The sequence below is a fragment of the Scleropages formosus genome, chromosome 1 (assembly GCF_900964775.1).
Source record: "Scleropages formosus chromosome 1, fSclFor1.1, whole genome shotgun sequence".
Lineage (NCBI taxonomy): Eukaryota > Metazoa > Chordata > Actinopteri > Osteoglossiformes > Osteoglossidae > Scleropages > Scleropages formosus.
The window spans coordinates 19,828,244-19,845,426 of record NC_041806.1 but is presented as its reverse complement, the minus strand read 5'-3'; the positions used below and the strand labels follow the sequence as shown (position 1 = coordinate 19,845,426).

At 41.3% G+C, this 17,183-nt stretch overlaps 1 protein-coding gene across 1 annotated transcript in view; it reads left to right on the top strand.

The window, feature by feature from the left end:
• The window catches only part of tmem131 (transmembrane protein 131), a 32,269-nt gene that overhangs the window by 1,517 nt on the left and 13,569 nt on the right, over nt 1–17,183 (top strand). The window contains exons 2-12 of the mRNA XM_018750024.2: nt 5,880–5,941; nt 6,579–6,619; nt 10,538–10,606; nt 14,521–14,644; nt 15,518–15,634; nt 15,753–15,875; nt 16,022–16,102; nt 16,406–16,556; nt 16,640–16,696; nt 16,867–16,928; nt 17,009–17,117. Of these exons, the coding sequence (XP_018605540.1) occupies nt 5,880–5,941; nt 6,579–6,619; nt 10,538–10,606; nt 14,521–14,644; nt 15,518–15,634; nt 15,753–15,875; nt 16,022–16,102; nt 16,406–16,556; nt 16,640–16,696; nt 16,867–16,928; nt 17,009–17,117 (996 nt within the window). The remainder of the gene's footprint in view (nt 1–5,879; nt 5,942–6,578; nt 6,620–10,537; nt 10,607–14,520; nt 14,645–15,517; nt 15,635–15,752; nt 15,876–16,021; nt 16,103–16,405; nt 16,557–16,639; nt 16,697–16,866; nt 16,929–17,008; nt 17,118–17,183) is intronic.

Here is a 17,183-nt window from a genome sequence, read left to right as displayed (position 1 = left end):
CCTGATACTTCCTGAAATCACCGCTGCGCCTTTTTCTTTTGCTGTTTTTGTTCATTTTCCTGATGCTTTTCTCCGAATCCACTTGCAGCGGTCGACTGCCTGCAGTTATTTACCCGTTGCCCATGATACAGCTGGGTAATTCACATTTATTCATTTATCTGATGCTTTTCTCCAAAGCGACTTAGTTCCAAGTACCTTACAATACTATTTCCCCATTTATACAGCTGGGTAGTTTTACTCTGGAGCAATTTTGAGGGTAATTACTTTATTCAAGGGTACTATAGCTGGAGGTGGGAATTGAACCTGTGTCCTTGGGTCCAAATGGAGGGGGTCTAAGCGTTAAGCTACAAGAGCATTTTTATAGTTTGTTATACCCTTTTTTTTATGGAGAATTCAAAAGGAGCTTGCTAGCATTAGAAATCCAGGATCCTAGTTTTGCTCCAGGATGTCTGGAAAGACGCTCAGCTGATGCCGTGGGTTCGACAGGACAGTATGGTAGCGTGCAGACATGCCAGTGGCATTTGAGCAGGTAGATGTTTATCTTTTTTCCCCCGTTTGTAGCAGTTATGGTTTAATGATATGGAACATTAAGGAGGAGTCATCCGTTTTGATGCAGTGGTGCTTCGGCTGTGGATTGACACTGATCTCACTTGTTGGAATGAGACGCTGTCAGTCACGCTTCTTGTTTAGGTGCATTGCGTTACTGGGCTGTGCGTGTCTTGGTCATGAAGCTGCTGTGTTTGTAATGGGATAAACATTTGTTGTCGGTGCATTTTCAGCAGCTTCCTTTAAGAATCCATTTCAGTCACTAACTTGCATGAATGTAATTGAGTAACTTGTTCCTCTGAAATGCCCCTGAAGTTGCCAGTGAGTAACGTTTCCAACGCTTTTTGTGCTAGTGCCTACAAAATAGGGTCTCGTGAAAATTTGACGAAATACAATGGATGACCAATAGGCCCCATTGAGTGGGTATGTGAGCGAGTGTGACCTCTGATTGTACCTGAGACCTGAGGTCAAACGCAGTGGTGTTAATGCTGAAGATTACTCTGCCGTTTAGCTAAATCAGCTGGAAAGGAGCATTGCTTTGTTCAGGTTGGCTATACATCTTTCGTTACAGAATTTGGACACATCTGTGAAATGTGATAGTGTCATTCAGTGGCATCTATTATATCTCTGTTCTGTAAATGAGCAATATATGTCTGCTGTTATCAAGCAGTGGGTATGGGTGTGTGTTTTTCAGCTATCGCAGAGTTACAATGACAAAAGTTTATCATTAGCTTTTCATATGTTTTAATCTCTGGTGTATGTCTTGACTTTGAAAATTGTTGCAATGTTGCATGACTTTCCACGGTACGCATAACTTTGCTCACTCTGTCAAATTCCATATTTCTGTGAGAATTGAGTCACTTGATAGTATGTTTCCACTGATCTTCGTCTGGTGGAAGCTGCAGAGGCTTGTAAGAGAGAGAGCTTTTTAGTAGATGCTCACCTCAGGGATGAGTGTGTGAGAGAAAGGGATTAGAAGAACCATGGTTGCTGTTAAGCTTTGGGTGTTGTGCATGGTCACCATATTTCACTCTGAAATTCAGGTCATGCAAGGCTTTATCCAGTGTTGGAGAAAGCCGTTTTGTAAAAAAAAAAAAAAAGCTTAAAATATAGGTTGATTTGCATCTTTGACTCGTTGATTCATTGTGGTTGAGCAGGTCGCACTGGAAACATCTAGATTGTTGCCCGCTTGAACTAGGGCTATGTGTTTGTGTAAGGGGTTAGATGGAGTCAGCTGTTGCAAGAATGCCTCATTCTGCTTTAGTAAAACAAGTTTTCTGTTGGACATTCCATAAAGTCTTACATGTTCCTCTGAAATGGGGTTACTGAAAATTCAGTAGGCTGGACAAACTTAGATGTTTGCCCTTCTCAGCTTGCTTGGTGACTGGCAGCACTCCTCATCAACAGGGAACAAGCACTGCAAGGTTAATCGGAAGATATCTCCTGAACTCATTTTTTAAATTATCTTTTTGAAACTCTTTTTAACCCACATTTAGCTCCATATCTTGGTGTTAGTGGTTTCTCAGTGTGACCAACACCTGTGCGTAACCCTTTCTTTTAAGAGCGAATGGCAAAGATGGCTGTGAAAAGGACCACCTTGCACAATAGTTGTTGCTATATCAGCTGACAGCGTAGAATGCCGTCCTGCGTGATACGAGTGTATATCGTGCACGTGCAGTCTGGCAAATGTCTGTTTAGTATTGGCTGGAAAAAACATCTAACTTCGTATAGCAGAAACGACTGCTTTTTGACTAACTTTACAACTCTTTAAATCAATACAGTGCATGAAAATGTTAACTAATACTTGACATAGTCCAGTGAAATGGCATACTTTGGTACTTTTCCATTAGTATTGTGCGTTTGCGCGCGCTTTTGTGTAGGTGTGTACACAACATGCATTTACATACATATTTTAATGGAATTTGAAAAAGGTGAAATGAAACTCCTCTGTGCTCCCTGCTTCCACTTCCTCAAAAGGTTCAGTATATTTTATTTTCTCTTTCTTCATTTCTGACTTATGTCTCAGAAGCACACGCGTAATGGGGAATACTCGGCCCGAGTATTGCTGTCACACGTGGAAGTGGCACTTTGTAGATATCTCAATTTACTGGGTGTGATTAACTATTCTAAGAATTCAATGTTTTTGAAATGCGTACACGGGTAACACGGTGGTTACAACTATTGCCTTGCACTTTGAAGGTACACACATGCTGCTGTGTAAACGGTAAAATCATTGTGAAAGTGTAGTTTATCGAACACTGAGTTGCCTTTGTCCAAGGCATCAGCTGAATAGCTAAATAAGTTAACTATAGATGATGGCATTTTTGTTATTTTCTGCATTTCAGTTTGTGCTTTATAATTCATAAAGGAAGAGCATGTAACTGGCTCGGCGTGCACCTTTAGAATGAAAACAAGTTTACTCGGGAACATGCTGTCTACTTTTTATCAGCAGAGCGAGGTCCTCGGTCAGGTGATTACAATGAATCAGCTGCGGAGACTTTAAAACTTGCAGGCAGTATGACTTAAGAGAACAGGGTGGGTGATGCAATATCAACAGGCTTTAGGGCTGCACTTTAGTGGTGGTTGTGCATATGACTTATAAGTTGACATTTTCCGATGTGAACCGTAGCTTGTATGCCTTATGGAAAGTAAGCTTATTTACATGTATTCATTTATCAGACGCTTATCTCCAAAGCGACGTACATCTCATAGAAAATGCAATGTGTTCATTACATTAGCAGAAAGAGACGGTTGGATGCAGATGTGATTAAATGCAGTTAGTTTCTTTCCACCATTTGAACCAATGTTCATCACATGAGTAGCTGCATAAAACTTTATCAGAATATTGATGATTCCTCGTCAGCTTCCTAGTAATTTTTTTTTGGAGATGCATATGAACATTTACGTTACATTACAGGAGTAGCTGCATAGAGGTTTAAAGGTTGTTATAGATGCATTTCTTTGCCTTGTTTTCAATGATCAGGCAACAACGGATACAAGCAACGGCTCACATGACTTTACTACTTAAGTTCCGCGCGTGCATGAAGTGTTTGTGATTCTGGGTTTTTGTTCAATTTCCTCTCGAAGGAAATGGCTTAGAATCGTAAAATCTGATGACATTGTGATATATTAATGATTGCAGCAGTGGTGCTTCCTAACATTTAAACCACATCTGTGGTGTAAAGGCACTTGAGGAGAAATTATATTGCCCATGTGGGTTGTGCTGTAGTGTGCCAACCAAGTGGGGAAAAAGTGTTGACTTTAAGTATATGTTGTCTGCTTACTTTGACATCTTAGTACATTTAGTATTTTTTTAAGCATCTTTGAGTGTGTGTACTCTTAGCTGAGGCTCTTAGCCATGCTAATTCACTGAGCTGTTTGTTACAGTGCAGTGGATGAAAAGATATTTTAAATTTGTGCTCAGATATGCGGGGGTGGCAAAACATACACCACCGTGCTTTGTCTGTGTAGGAATAAATGAAGGACCCACAAGGAAACACCTGTTTCCTTGTCAAGTCCACAGAAGCGTTTTGGCGCCTTTTTTTCTTCATCAAATCCCTTATTGTATGCGATGCAAAAATCTTACTACTTCAGTTTTGGTCACATATTCTTTGTATTAATGTAAAATTGCTTGGGTTTCAATATATTGCTTTAGTTTTCAGGCCCAAGTGGTACAGTGGTGTAATTACCAGGACGTGTCTTGGTTGAGTGTTTTTCTGCTCAGGTGTTTGTCACCAAAAAGGTTTCACTAGCGTGTGTGTGTGTGTGTGTGTGTGTGTGTGTGTGTGTGTGTGTGTTCTGAATTGTTTTGATTTTTGGTGTTGGCCATCAGTCTTGGGATGAGCTACCCTACTTAGATTAAACGAAGTAAACCTGTCAGCCCTGTCTCCCAGTCCTATCTTGGAACAACAATTCACTCATCAATAGTCACAACAGTCAAGCTTGTATATCTATCACAGTTCAGTCATTTGCTGATTGAACTTGCCTAAGGTTGAGCACATGGAGTAGGTGTGTTTGTTTCTGCAAAGCATTATGGCAGAACCTCAAAACTAAATATTAGGCTATTAGTCATTTCATTGCATCCTAGATTATCGGTTATTCATTTTTTTTTTTTTTTTTTTTGCACCTTGTTCTTTTACTGTTTTGCAACAGGCTGTGTCTATGTCAGCGACCTTAGTTAATGCTTGTCCTGCAAGTGTAAGCTGTTCCAAAACGACAGTCTCCAGGCAGCTGCTTGTGGTTTACAGTTTGCCTGCTTCATTGGGACTCCAAATTTAAAACACCCGTGCATCTACTAACGTGTCAACTCTTTTGTAATGTGTTAATGCGATGTGCAACAGGGTTTTTTTTCCACATTGTATTTGTCATCTGTTAGTATCCTCCCTGCAATGCCTATATGGCCATGTAGGTGTATACAAATGTTTCGGTTGACGTTTCCATTTTTCTTGCCTTTTCCTGAAGGATTGGGGTTTAAGTAAAGCAGTCTCATCCCAACCTAAAGCCACAGTGTGGAGCATGTCTTAAAGCAGAGACTGTAAAAACCATGTTGGTGTTACTGAAGAAGGGTGTTAAGGTCTGACATTGCTCTTATAAGCTATAAACCCCACTAGCGTTACACCACACCGCCAACTATTAATAGAACTTGGACCACACCATCGGGCAAGTGTGATCCCCTCGGTTTGGCTGTTTTTGAAAGTTAGTCGTTCCTCTGGCTGTTATGTGCGTGCAGTGCTTCTTTGGGTTAAAGTTTAAATCCAAGACTTTTGGAGGGGTGCAACACAGAGAATAAGCTTGGGGCAGAAATTGTATTTCTTCCGTGCATATCTGTTTCTGTGTTGTACACTCTTAGAAGTCATCAGAGCACCAGGCCAGTTTATTCAGCCTCTTAGATGACTTTCCATGGCTGTCTTGTTGATCTCTTATGTTTTATGGTATAACTGTGAAGTATTTTGGGCAGGAGCATCTGCTAAATTAATATTAATGCTTTTCCGAATGGTGGACAATGTTACTGCCGAGGCATTAAATGTGTTTTAAGGGGCAGAAACAAAGAAGCAGCTCATATTTCCACACATTGAGAAAAGAAAATCTTTGGGGGGGGGGGTAGATGACACTTTTCCCCTTGCAGTTGTTTCAAAATTTCATTACAATGTGCTTTTGTGCATCAGTGGATTTTGTGACTTGCCTCACATGGTAACTTTGTGCCAAGAATAGGTTTTTTAATAGTCTTATGTTTATCATTTCATCAACCTCAAGATGAAGGGTGCAGTTCACCAGACTGTCCCTTTATTGTACACAACTGAGGCCTAATGAAAGCTTTCTGTTCCTTTTAACAGCATTCATCCAGTCAGACACAATTTTAGAGGTCCTGCATTTTGGGGAAGGAGGCCTCTTGCCAGTAAGTATTTTGTTGCTTTGTTTGTGGGTTGTAACTGTGTCTTCTCTACCCTAAACTGTTAAATTTCCATCAGGTTTATAAATTTGCTCTCCTCCAGAATGTGCTGCAAAGGGTGCTTATTATATTTTTATTAGAGCAAACTTGTCAGAGTGCTAAACGTTGTGCTCTCACCATGTAAACGCCCACATATGTATGCACACCTTGCTTGCTACCTCTGAAATCCAACCAAACTGGGCTGTGGCTTGTTCCTTGTTCTCTGTGTCATGTTGCCGGGAGCTCCTTTTGTTTCGGATGGCGCCGCAACACCTGTGTTGGGTGATTTGAGCACCGCAGCTGCCGGTGGCCCAGCACACAGCCGTTAGCCTTTCTGGGCTTGACCTCAGACAGGGACTGGCCTCAAAACAGCTCGTGCGTTTTTCCACACATTTCACGGCTGCTTTGACTATGGCTTTCTGCTAGTTATAAGCCAGAAACCAGGTGAAGATTTCAGGTTCACATGAGACTGTAATCTCACAATTGTGATGGAAGAAGTAACATACAATACTCTTCAGGATCCTTCCTATGCATCTGATTTTTATGGGTCTTAACTGTATATGACATGACAAAGTATATGATTAATCTTTTTTTCTTTTTGCAGACAGAGTCTGACATGGATCTTAATTCATATCATCAAAAAAGGTAGTGTTTCTCTTCTTTCTTGTCTAAGTAGTAACTGTTATCCTTGTGCTTCCCTTGATAAGTTACATGGCCACACCATGACCTGCTCTGTGTGGGGACATCTGGTGCTGATTTGTTAGGTGATTAAGCATGGCAATGAACTCTTGCCATGACTTGAAAAGCTGCTCTTGTCTCTTTGTGGAAGGTAACTAGGAGACGGTTTTCCCCTAACTTTGCCAGCTTCACCATGTGATGAGTTGACTTATTTTCTACTGTTGTTGATTTTTCTCTCTTTATGTTGACATATTAGGTTTCTTTTTTTTTTTTCCCCCCCCTTCTACTTTCTATTCTTCCCTGATGTAATTCTGTAATAGTTAAGGAAGCTTGGGGGAACACTGACTATGTGTGTATTTTAAAAAAAAAAAAAAAAAAAAAAAGTTTCTCCAAAGCAATTCTGATACTGACTGTAACAGGGAAGCTAAGTCTTTAGGACTGCCACACCTTATTTTTTCTCTGCCATACTGGACCATTGAGGAGTAATGACTAATCTGTCGTGCTGGGTAGGCGAGGTTCAAGGGGTGGGGCACCTTGCCTCAGTTGTGTATGGAGTGATGCAACTCATGTGGTTGCCCCAGGTTGGCTGAAATGTGGGATATGCACTTGGAAGACACAGCTGCCACTCATGGGGTGGGAGCATTCTGAAAATCTGCAGTAGGCAGTAAGTCAGAAGTGTAGAATCATCAACCTGTTGAACAGAGAAGACAAAGTCACACATTCAGACTTGCTGGTGACAGACTTGATCACTGTCTGCCATGAGGGCCTGATTTGCAACATAAACATAACCCAAGAGTGTTTTTAATGTACTTTTATTCATTTAGCTGACAGTTCCCCAAGGCAGCCTACAATTATTTGCCCACATATACAGCTGGGTAATTTTTAGTGGAACAAGCTGGTTAAGTACCTTGTTCAAGGTACAAGCAGCTCTAACCACTATATCACTTTTTTAGAACAGTTTTCCATTCCTTGTGCGTTTCACATCTCTTTCCGTCTCATTCATTTCCCCTATCAAAAAAAAAAATCTTCCAGGTGTCTGTTTCACAAAAGGTGTGTGGGTATCCTGTGTCTTCATGGGCCATTTGGACACACCTGGTATTTAATTCGAGACGTGGGCAAGTGATCAATAACCAGCATCAAAATAATCAAAGTTCTCTGCTCTGCTTTGCCGCAGGCTCAGGTTGGTCAGGACATTGAGAGCAGCTTCAGTTGCAGGCTTGTTGAGGTTACACATTTTAGATCCAGCATAGGTCATGCTGTTGTACCCTTGAAATAGTGCTGGGAGCTTCTAGTGAATGATTGGCAATGCTCGTTAAAATCAGCACATGTGTGAACGCAAAGTCGGTTAGTTATTGGCTTTTGCTGTGTGTATGCTGTCAAGTGTTTATCTCAAAGTATCAGTGGAAGAATAGATTTGTACGAGTATTAAAAGCATCAGCTAATCAGCTGAGTTATAAAATGGTAATTATGGTGTTGAATCTGAGGGTCACTGTCATGCCAGGAATCTGTTTCAAATGAACTGGCACACATTTGCATCAATTTAGTATCTTGCATGCAGTCAGAAAGCAGTGGTTATAAAATGTTTAAAATGCAAATTGCATCTGCCTCTTACTGCAATGCGAGGAAACATTTTGAGCCACGTATGGTGTGCGTTTGTATGTTTTTGTGTGTCCTGGCACTGGAGCTCTGTTGCTCCAGTGTGATCCTCTGTGCTTGGCTTGTCCATTAGCAGGGGGAGTAAAAATAGCCCCTGAGCGGCCATGTGGGTGGGGTGTGCGAGTAGCACAAGGGAGGCACTGTCTTTCCACATCTCAGGAAGGTCTCACTGTCTGCAGGCGACACGGGATGCTCTCAGCTTAGACAGCGACTTCAACAAGACATTTTTGCGCAACTGTGTTTTTGCTGCAGCACTCGAAATAGTTTGGTTTTAATATTGTTCAGGTTAAAGCTGTTTAGTGTGAACAGCAGCACTGCCTACTGCCAGAAGTTTGAGCCTGGAATAAAATGCATTCTCAATAAGCGGAACATCCTGCATTTAGTGCAAAAGTGTTTTTGTTCCCCCCCCCCCCCCTTTGCGTGGCATAGTGGTTAGAGCAGCCGCCTTCCACTTGAAGCACGTCCAAGTTCAAATTCCTCCCCCTGCTGTCATACCTTTTGAAAGGTACCTACCTGAATTGCTGCAGTAAAAATTTGATAAAATAAAGATAAAATTGCTGCAGCTTTATAAATAGGTTAAACATTGAACATTGCCATGGAAGGTGAGAGCGACATTTGTTAATGTTTGGTTTGTTAGATTAAGTTAATTAAAAAGAAAGAACCGAACTGTGTTGTTAAAAAGAACCAGTGTGTTCGTGCGAACACATGCACTTAATACACAAACACAAACTTCCTCAGTGACAGTAGATTTCGGCTTGCTGTGCTTTAGTATGTGGCAACACAGCCTTTCTAGAGCAGGGCTCAGCATCTAGAAAGGCCGCTAGCAGAGACACATAAGTTTTGAGGAAGTGGCATGTGCTTCTGTGCCCTTTCTCCTTCAGGTTGCACCCTGCTTTGGCCTCGTGATTAGAGCTGACTTGAGCAAACTCTGTTTGGGCCTTCTTGCCGTAAGCAAACATGAACATCTTCATTTATACATTTTGGTCAGAATTTACTTTGATGCCTCAGACCAAGATTTTTCAATGTTAAGATCTCTAAATGCTATTTCTGGCTTGTGTACTTTTGCTCATGAGACATGACCCTCACATGGTACCGAAAAGACTGTCTGCTGGAGGTAGGTAACTTCAGCATAATTTTACTGCCCGTGTTGCTCACTGCAAGAATGGGGCAACATTTTCAGAGCCATGTTGACTAGTAAGTGGGGCAGAACAAAGTAACTGAGACCAGGTAGTCATCATGGATCATCGTGAGCTGTGTCCTGTGCAGCAGTTGGTGGCCAGGCTGATGTATCCTGGCCCTTGCTGTCGGGCTTGGTGAACAGTACAGCACAGCTTGGAACTCTACCTCCCCTTGGAGGTTAATGGTTAGACCACTTTCAGTTAAATGATTCACTTTTTTTTAATTACTTTACTTTTTAATGGTAAACCATGCTACACATGTCAAAGCAGAATGCATGTTTTCCATTTGTATACAGCACATTGGTACGTTAATTGAGCTCTGGGTTGTGGTGGTGTATAGAGGCGAGGTAAACAATAGGGTTGTGGAAATGTCTTATGATTGACAGGCTTCAGGACCTCCTTCCTTCTCCAGGCTGAGTGAAACACTAAACCGCTGCATCTCAAGCCCAGCACTTGATGCCCAGTTTCAGATTGGCAGCCGACCCCTGTTGCTCCAGTGTTTGTGATTTAAAGGGCCCGTCTTTGCCGTTCCGTCTGTTGACAGAAGGACTGTGTCAGGCTTGTTTAGCCAGAACGGCCTTGTCATGTGCTCACTTTTGCCTGAAACAAACATCTGCTAATTCAACACACTCTCTCCTTCTTAGATGTGAGGTCATGTAGGGTTGTCTCATCTTCCTTTTTGGCAGTAGTATGCATCATTGCTATACAGCTCTTCGGTCCTTGGGTTTGAAACCCTGCTGCCGTTGCTGGGGATTGTTTGTTTTAAGCGAGAGCTGGTGATGGCCCAAAGTTTTGAGAGAGAAATTTGAAAATGGTGTAGATGGCACTCTGCTGAAGAACCCCATCACAGCAGTACAGACAAACTCTGAACCCAAGTAGGAGCAGTGGGGCATCAGCCATTTCCCTTATAGGGGGGTGCAGGTTCTGATTGCTAGCCATATGAAGTGGTCCCAAAACCCATGCCCAAGTGCTACGAAGGTTTAGTTACATAGAATAAATTCCCACAGTTCTACCTGTCACTCGTCTCACGTGACCCTCCCATCTTCCGCAGTGCACCATTGCACCGGGGCAACTGCCGACCCATACGGTTCGAGCCACCCATGTTGGACTTCCACGAACAGTGAGTACCTTCGTCTTGTTTATGTGGACTGGTCACGAAATTCATCGGTGGTGTTCATGTCTCCTCCACCCTTAAAGTACATGAGCTAATGTGCAGAACATTTGAACAGTTATGGGTTTGTTTACCTAACTGACTACATTGTGTGTTTTGTACGTGTGTGTATATATACATATCTTGTATAGTCTGCAGTAGTCACTTTAGGGCTCATCTCCCAAATACTGTTTCTCGGTTTGTTGACAGCTATCATTATTAAGGAATTGCAGTAAAACATCAACTCAATATACCGACTCCCGGCATCTGACACACAGGCAACATGCAAATGCAGAAGTGGGTATTAACCACTGAATGGCCTCTACAGTTAAATTTGTATTCCCGTATGCTTGACCTAATGTATTTTTGAGTCTTGGTAACATCTTCACTACTTCTTCATGAATTTTGTCAGCTGTTTATTTCCAAGACCTGTAAGTGTAATTGAGCCTGTAGTCAACTGAAATCACATGGTTTCCCATCTTTGACTAGAGAGAATTGTTGGGAATCATGTTGGGCCATTGCTACTGTTTTGCTGGGTCTGGAATGAAAAGGAAAAGGATTAATCTTTTAGTCACTACTCTATCTGGAAGTCACTGGTTAACAAAGGATAATCCTCACTATTTTACATACTACAGTGCATGTATGTTATGTGTCCAGTTAAACAGCGGGTAATGTCACCATTGTGGACTCGTGTCTGTTTAAGCTCCTGAGTGAGTATGAAAACTGGGAGCCGACTGGATGGAATCTGGGAGGGAAGGACAGCTGATAAGCATCAAAGGAAGTCCTTATAAACTGTAATTATTTGAATTTTGCTGCCTCCTGTGTGTGGCCCTCCCTTTGCTATTTTTAATTTTTTTTCTCTTTCCATTTCACTTATGGGTTTCAAACTTGCACTGGTATGAGCTGTAAGGGTAACCTTGATGGTTTTATAGTACAGTGTACAAGTTACTGTTTTAGAATTGCTTTATTTTTGAGTTGCCTGAATTGCTAAAATAGTTTATATGCTGCATCATCCTACTACTGTATAGATTTATATGTATTTAACTGGATAAAACTGCACATTGGAGGACTGGCTAAGACGCACAGTGAACTACTTTAATCCGCCCACACAAATGATCTGAAATATGAGGGATAAACCCTTACAAACAGAACTGCTGTGCAACACTTCTGAAATCTTATTGCTTTGTTTTGTACATACACATTTTCTGTTCAGAATAGACTGAGGGCATATTTCATGTGGATTGTTCCTTGGTTACTCTACTTCATTTGCTCACCCTGGTGAGTAGGAACACATTTCGTAGTATCAATAGGCACACTTTAATATTATTTCAGAGACTGCGTTAGTTATGTAGACAATTTTATAGTGCAGTATTGATGCACTCCGGGCTCCCCCCCCATTATTCAGGAATGTTTTGGGTGTTTCTAAGACAGTAGCCTTGGCATATAGAGTGGTGTTCAGCTGTGATTCAGAGTTTAAAATTATGCCAGACTGGCCTGGCCCAGCCCAGCGGCTGCTGTTGGACCGCAGTGTGTAATTAGGTCCCAGGAAGACCGGCACAGGCCTGGTGGTGCGAAAGATGCTATTCCCTGCCCTGCATTATCCAATGTTTGCCTTGGGGGGGGATGTACCACATGTACCCCTTGTTTTGTCCTGCTTTATTATCAATTTGTTCTACGCATCATCTGTCATTCATTGTTTCTTCCAAGCCACAGTAAAAACAGCCTCAGGTAGTTATTTAGCACATCTCTTCCCCCCCCCCCCCCAAGAATGCATGTGCATATTGCCCAAGACGGATACGTTCATCTACAGACCAATTTCACCAACAGATGTTAATGGAATAATTGATACCATTCCACTGACACTGAGCCTTTTTTTTCCATTTTTCCACTGAATTTGCCCCAGACTCCGTACAATAAACCCTAACGTTACAATATTTAATCTCACGAAGGCCCTTTCATTATGAAAGGAGTTCCATGATATAATTTAAGAATATGATACAAAAGTGATGGGATCACGAGCCTGCGGATGTGACAGCAGAAGCGAGGGTGGTTTAACAGCCAATTGGCAATAGGAATGTTGATGTTCTTAGCCAATAAGCAGCTACCTAGTGGGCCCATGCATCACGGTGGCTCCGGTTGGTGGCGTGGGTGGAATTGCCTTGTTTATCTGACTGGTGGAAGTGATATCGCTCCGATGGTGCCGATTATGCCCTTAGTGAAATTTACTAGAACTTCCTCTTACTGTTCTCCCCCCCCCCCCCCACACACACACACACACACACACACACACACACACACACACATTCCATCAGCCAGCTGTTCTTAGTCTGAGAAATATGCATTGTATTGCTAATTTATATATTTAAATAACAATCATGTTCATCCCTGTGGGGAAATTCATTCAGGCTTCCACTGCAATGGCACCAAAGACATGCCGTTAGAAGCGAAACCCCTGCAAACACATAACATGCAAAGTGCACAGACTGAGTTTGAAATTCCATTCTCTTGAACTGTGCCATGGTGTCAGTGTTTTTTTTTTTTAAATGTTAAAGTTTTTTTTGTAAAGGTTGCAAAACTTTTTGAGCCGGAAATGATTGGTTTTTTTTTTTTTTTTTTTTTTTTTTAAACTTTAGAATAGACAGACTTAATCCATTAATCATCTTGCAGTGCATTTATTTTATTTATTTTTTTTCTTTCCCTCTCCTCACCATATGGTGGTGGCTGTGGAACAAATTACTATCATAATACGAAGTTTCAGTGCAATTCACAATGAGTTTAGCGTATAACTACTGGGGGTTTTTTTGCAAATGTGACATGATCGTATGTTTTCTTGATGAATATAGAAAACGGCTATAATGAACATAAGTGACACAAAAATAACGCCACAGAAGGTTGCTGTCAGCAAATGATATTTCCTTTTAATTGATAGGCATCTGGTAAGAGGTCCAATTATTCGTGTGGGGAAAAGAACTCAGCTGTGGAGTTTGAATGTATATGTTTTAACTCCAGTTCAGCCTTTAAGCTACACATATAACATCTTTCCAATCCCCAAAGACAACGGATAGAGATAAATGAGAATTTCATAATCCCAAAAGATACTGCAAGAGGCTATTGCAGCACACAGGCAACAGTGACAGGATGTTTAACAGCAGTATCATGTAGTAGAAGCATTTGGAATTTATGGCAACCTCAGCAAATTACTTAACATTAGGCAATTTAAGTATTGCCTAGCAGTGGTTAAAGTAGAAGATAAAGTACAAACTCCAAATTTGGTACAGATTAGGGTGGAGGGGAGTGAGGAAGCCTGTTCAGTGTGCCCCCCCACTTTCATGAGTTTGTAGAAGGCAGTTGCCTCCTGGACACCCGTCTGCATGCTCAGCATTGGCCTCAGTTGACAAATTGGTAGGTCCAGCTCTGGGCTTGTCCTCCTGCTCGGGGAACTGTCAGCTCTTGTAACCATGGCCTACCTCCATGCCCAAGTTTTCCCAAATATCTTTCTGAAACTGGATGCCACTTTTTTTTTTTTTTAAATCTTTTCTGATACTATAGTGACACCAGAGTCTCTATAAATAACTCTGTTTATATACTGGTTCTCTGATCACTGCATCAAACTGGTATGAACCTTTGAAAATCTTTTTAGGCTTTTAAATTTTTAATTTTAATTTATTTACACTCCAATTAACTCTTTAAATGCATAACATCATGGAAAGCCACTTGAATGTTGGGTAGGGTGAGATGGTGTCAGGTTTGTCTTTATTTCGCCGTTTTGGGCAGACTTTCATTGTGAAAGTGCGTTTTGAGAAAAATCTAATGTAAATGCATGTTCTTGTCAGATGGTGATTCTGACCCAGGGGCGATTCATGGTTCACCTTTTCTTTTCACAGGCCTGTTGGGATGCCCAAAATGGAAAAAGTTTTCTTACACAATCCTAGTTCAGAGGAAACTATCATTTTAATATCAATATCAGCAACCACAGCTCATTTTCACGCATCTTTTTTTCAAAATAGGGTAAGTTACCTTTTTGCTCTCCGTAGTGCTCTCCTTTTTTTTTTCTAATTTGCTGCTATTCTCTGAAATCCAAACACAAACTTGCAAACCTGCCTTTTTTTAAAAAAAAAAAAAAAAGTTACTAGACAGTAGTACGCAGGTTGCTGTTGAAAGCTTGAAAGAGAAAATGGAAACCTTTGAGTTCTGCTTTAGTAATTCTGGAAATCTTTCTCCTGTGCTGCTCCTTCAGTTCTTGGAGACTCTTGTTTAAGTCATGCTGTGAATGAAATAGTTTCAAAGTCAAGCTACGTTAATTTTTATCATAGATTCTACAGGTCTTGATGTACTACAGAAATTAAACTCTGCACAAAAATTTGATCAGAGGGAACGATGGCGTGTCGAATGTGGGTCGATATTGGTGCGGAAATAATGTGACGTACCTGAGGGACCTCTTCAGTCACTCAGTTCATTCCACTGCGAAAATGAGAGTGCCCTTTATGCTGTAATAACTTAAACCACAGTGTGCCTTTCCCCTTCATAGCCCCCATGACTCAATCACATCACATCCAGATGTTTCTGGGGTTTGTTGCTGTTAACAGCACATTGAAGAGCAGTTCTCAAATTTTCCCTGATGTTTTGCCTGTAGGGGTTGGTGTTTGTTTATTATGATTTTAAAATAACCACAGTAGACTCTTTATACAATTGCTTTTTGGATTTGTTAAACAATTGTTTCATAATGGTTCAGTAAGGAAATGTAATTTATGTAGTGATAGTGTGCACAGTGTCCCCTTGTTCATCTAGGACCAGTTTGGAAAATAGTGAACCTTTTTAAAGTTTTGGAAAAGGTGGTATTGGCTGTCAAATGATGTGCTTTATTACATTTTTTTCCTACAGATAATCCCACCAGGCGGTAATACATCATTTGATGTGGTATTCCTCGCCCGAGTAGTGGGCAATGTAGAAAATACTTTATTTATTAATACATCGCATCACGGAGTGTTTACATACCAGGTGTGTATGAGACCATTTGTTTTGAATAACAGATGTGTGTATTGAAAGTTTGCTTTCTATGCTTTTTATTTATTCTATTTTTTTTCTCTCCCCCACACACATTTGGCCTATGTTACAGGTGTTCGGTGTTGGTATACCCAACCCCTACAGACTGCGGCCATTCATTGGAGCCAGAGTACCAGTGAACAGCAGCTTTTCACCACTGATAAACATTCACAACCCGCACAGTGAGCCACTGCAGGTGACTACTCCCATGTAGACACCCAGCATCTGCTTTGTGATAAAAGCACTCATTTTGTTTTGTGTGCAGCTGCTGGAGGATGGGCTTTTCAGAGGTGGTCTCTGCTGAGTACAGCTTTCTGATGTGGTCCTCTGCTGCTGTTCCAGGTTGTTGAAATGTACTCAAGCGGGGGAGACCTGCACTTAGAGCTGCCCACAGGCCAGCAGGGGGGAACCAGAAAATTATGGGTAGGTGTCCGTCATATACATCCATTTTGGAGTGGAGTGCATATTCACCTTGACCTTTGTTTTCAGGTCCTTTTCCTCAGCAGGCACCAGTTTGGTGGTTCCCTTTTTTTTTTTTAACCATTTTTACTTGGACCTTCTTTACTGACCCATTAACAGTTAAATATTTAACATGAATAGTAAAACCCCTCCAGGGAGCTTGAACCCACGTAACAGTTGGTGTATTTAACCACCATACTTCCTGCTGCCCTCTGTTGGAGGCTTTTGTTGTTTCTAGTTCACTCTCTACCTCTCCCCTTAATCCAGGAGATTCCCCCTTTTGAGACAAAGGGGGTAATGAGGGCAAGCTTCTCCTCACGGGATGCAGACAACCACACAGCCTTCATTCGGATCAAAACCAATGCCTCCAACGAGAACGAATTCATCATTCTGCCAGTGGAGGTGGAGGTCACCACAGGTGAGTTCTAGGGCTTTCTCCATTCTGTCACTGTGGACTAGAACAGGCTCTTCTAGTCTAATCCTGTCCTCTGTGTGCCCTAGCCCCTGGTATATACTCCTCCACAGAAATGCTGGACTTTGGTACGCTGCGATCACAAGGTAAGACACTTCCTTTGATAAGGGAGTTTGACATGCTGTATAACTACTATTAAATACCTTCTAGTCATAAGGTGAATAACATGTAAATGACCATGTTAAAGATTTGAGGATGGAAAATATTCTGCTGCTCCAGGCTTACTTTCTTCTCCTTCACTTTTGTGTTTTTATAGATCGACCAAAACAGTTAAATTTACATCTCTTAAATTCAGGAACAAAAGATGTACCAATTACTGTAAGTATTTCACTTTAAATATTTGCAGTGCTTGAGTTTTTCTTATTGCACATCATAATAATGGGGTTATGATTTTGTAGAGTGTGAGACCAACACCATCAAATGATGCGGTTTCAGTAGACTTCAAGCCAGTCACGCTGAAAGCAGGCGAAAACCGATACACCAAAGTTGCAAGCATCATTTTTGATGGTGAGCCTTATTTATTAACAAATTATGTCCTTTGCTTTTAAGTCATAATTTTGTGGTAGACGAATG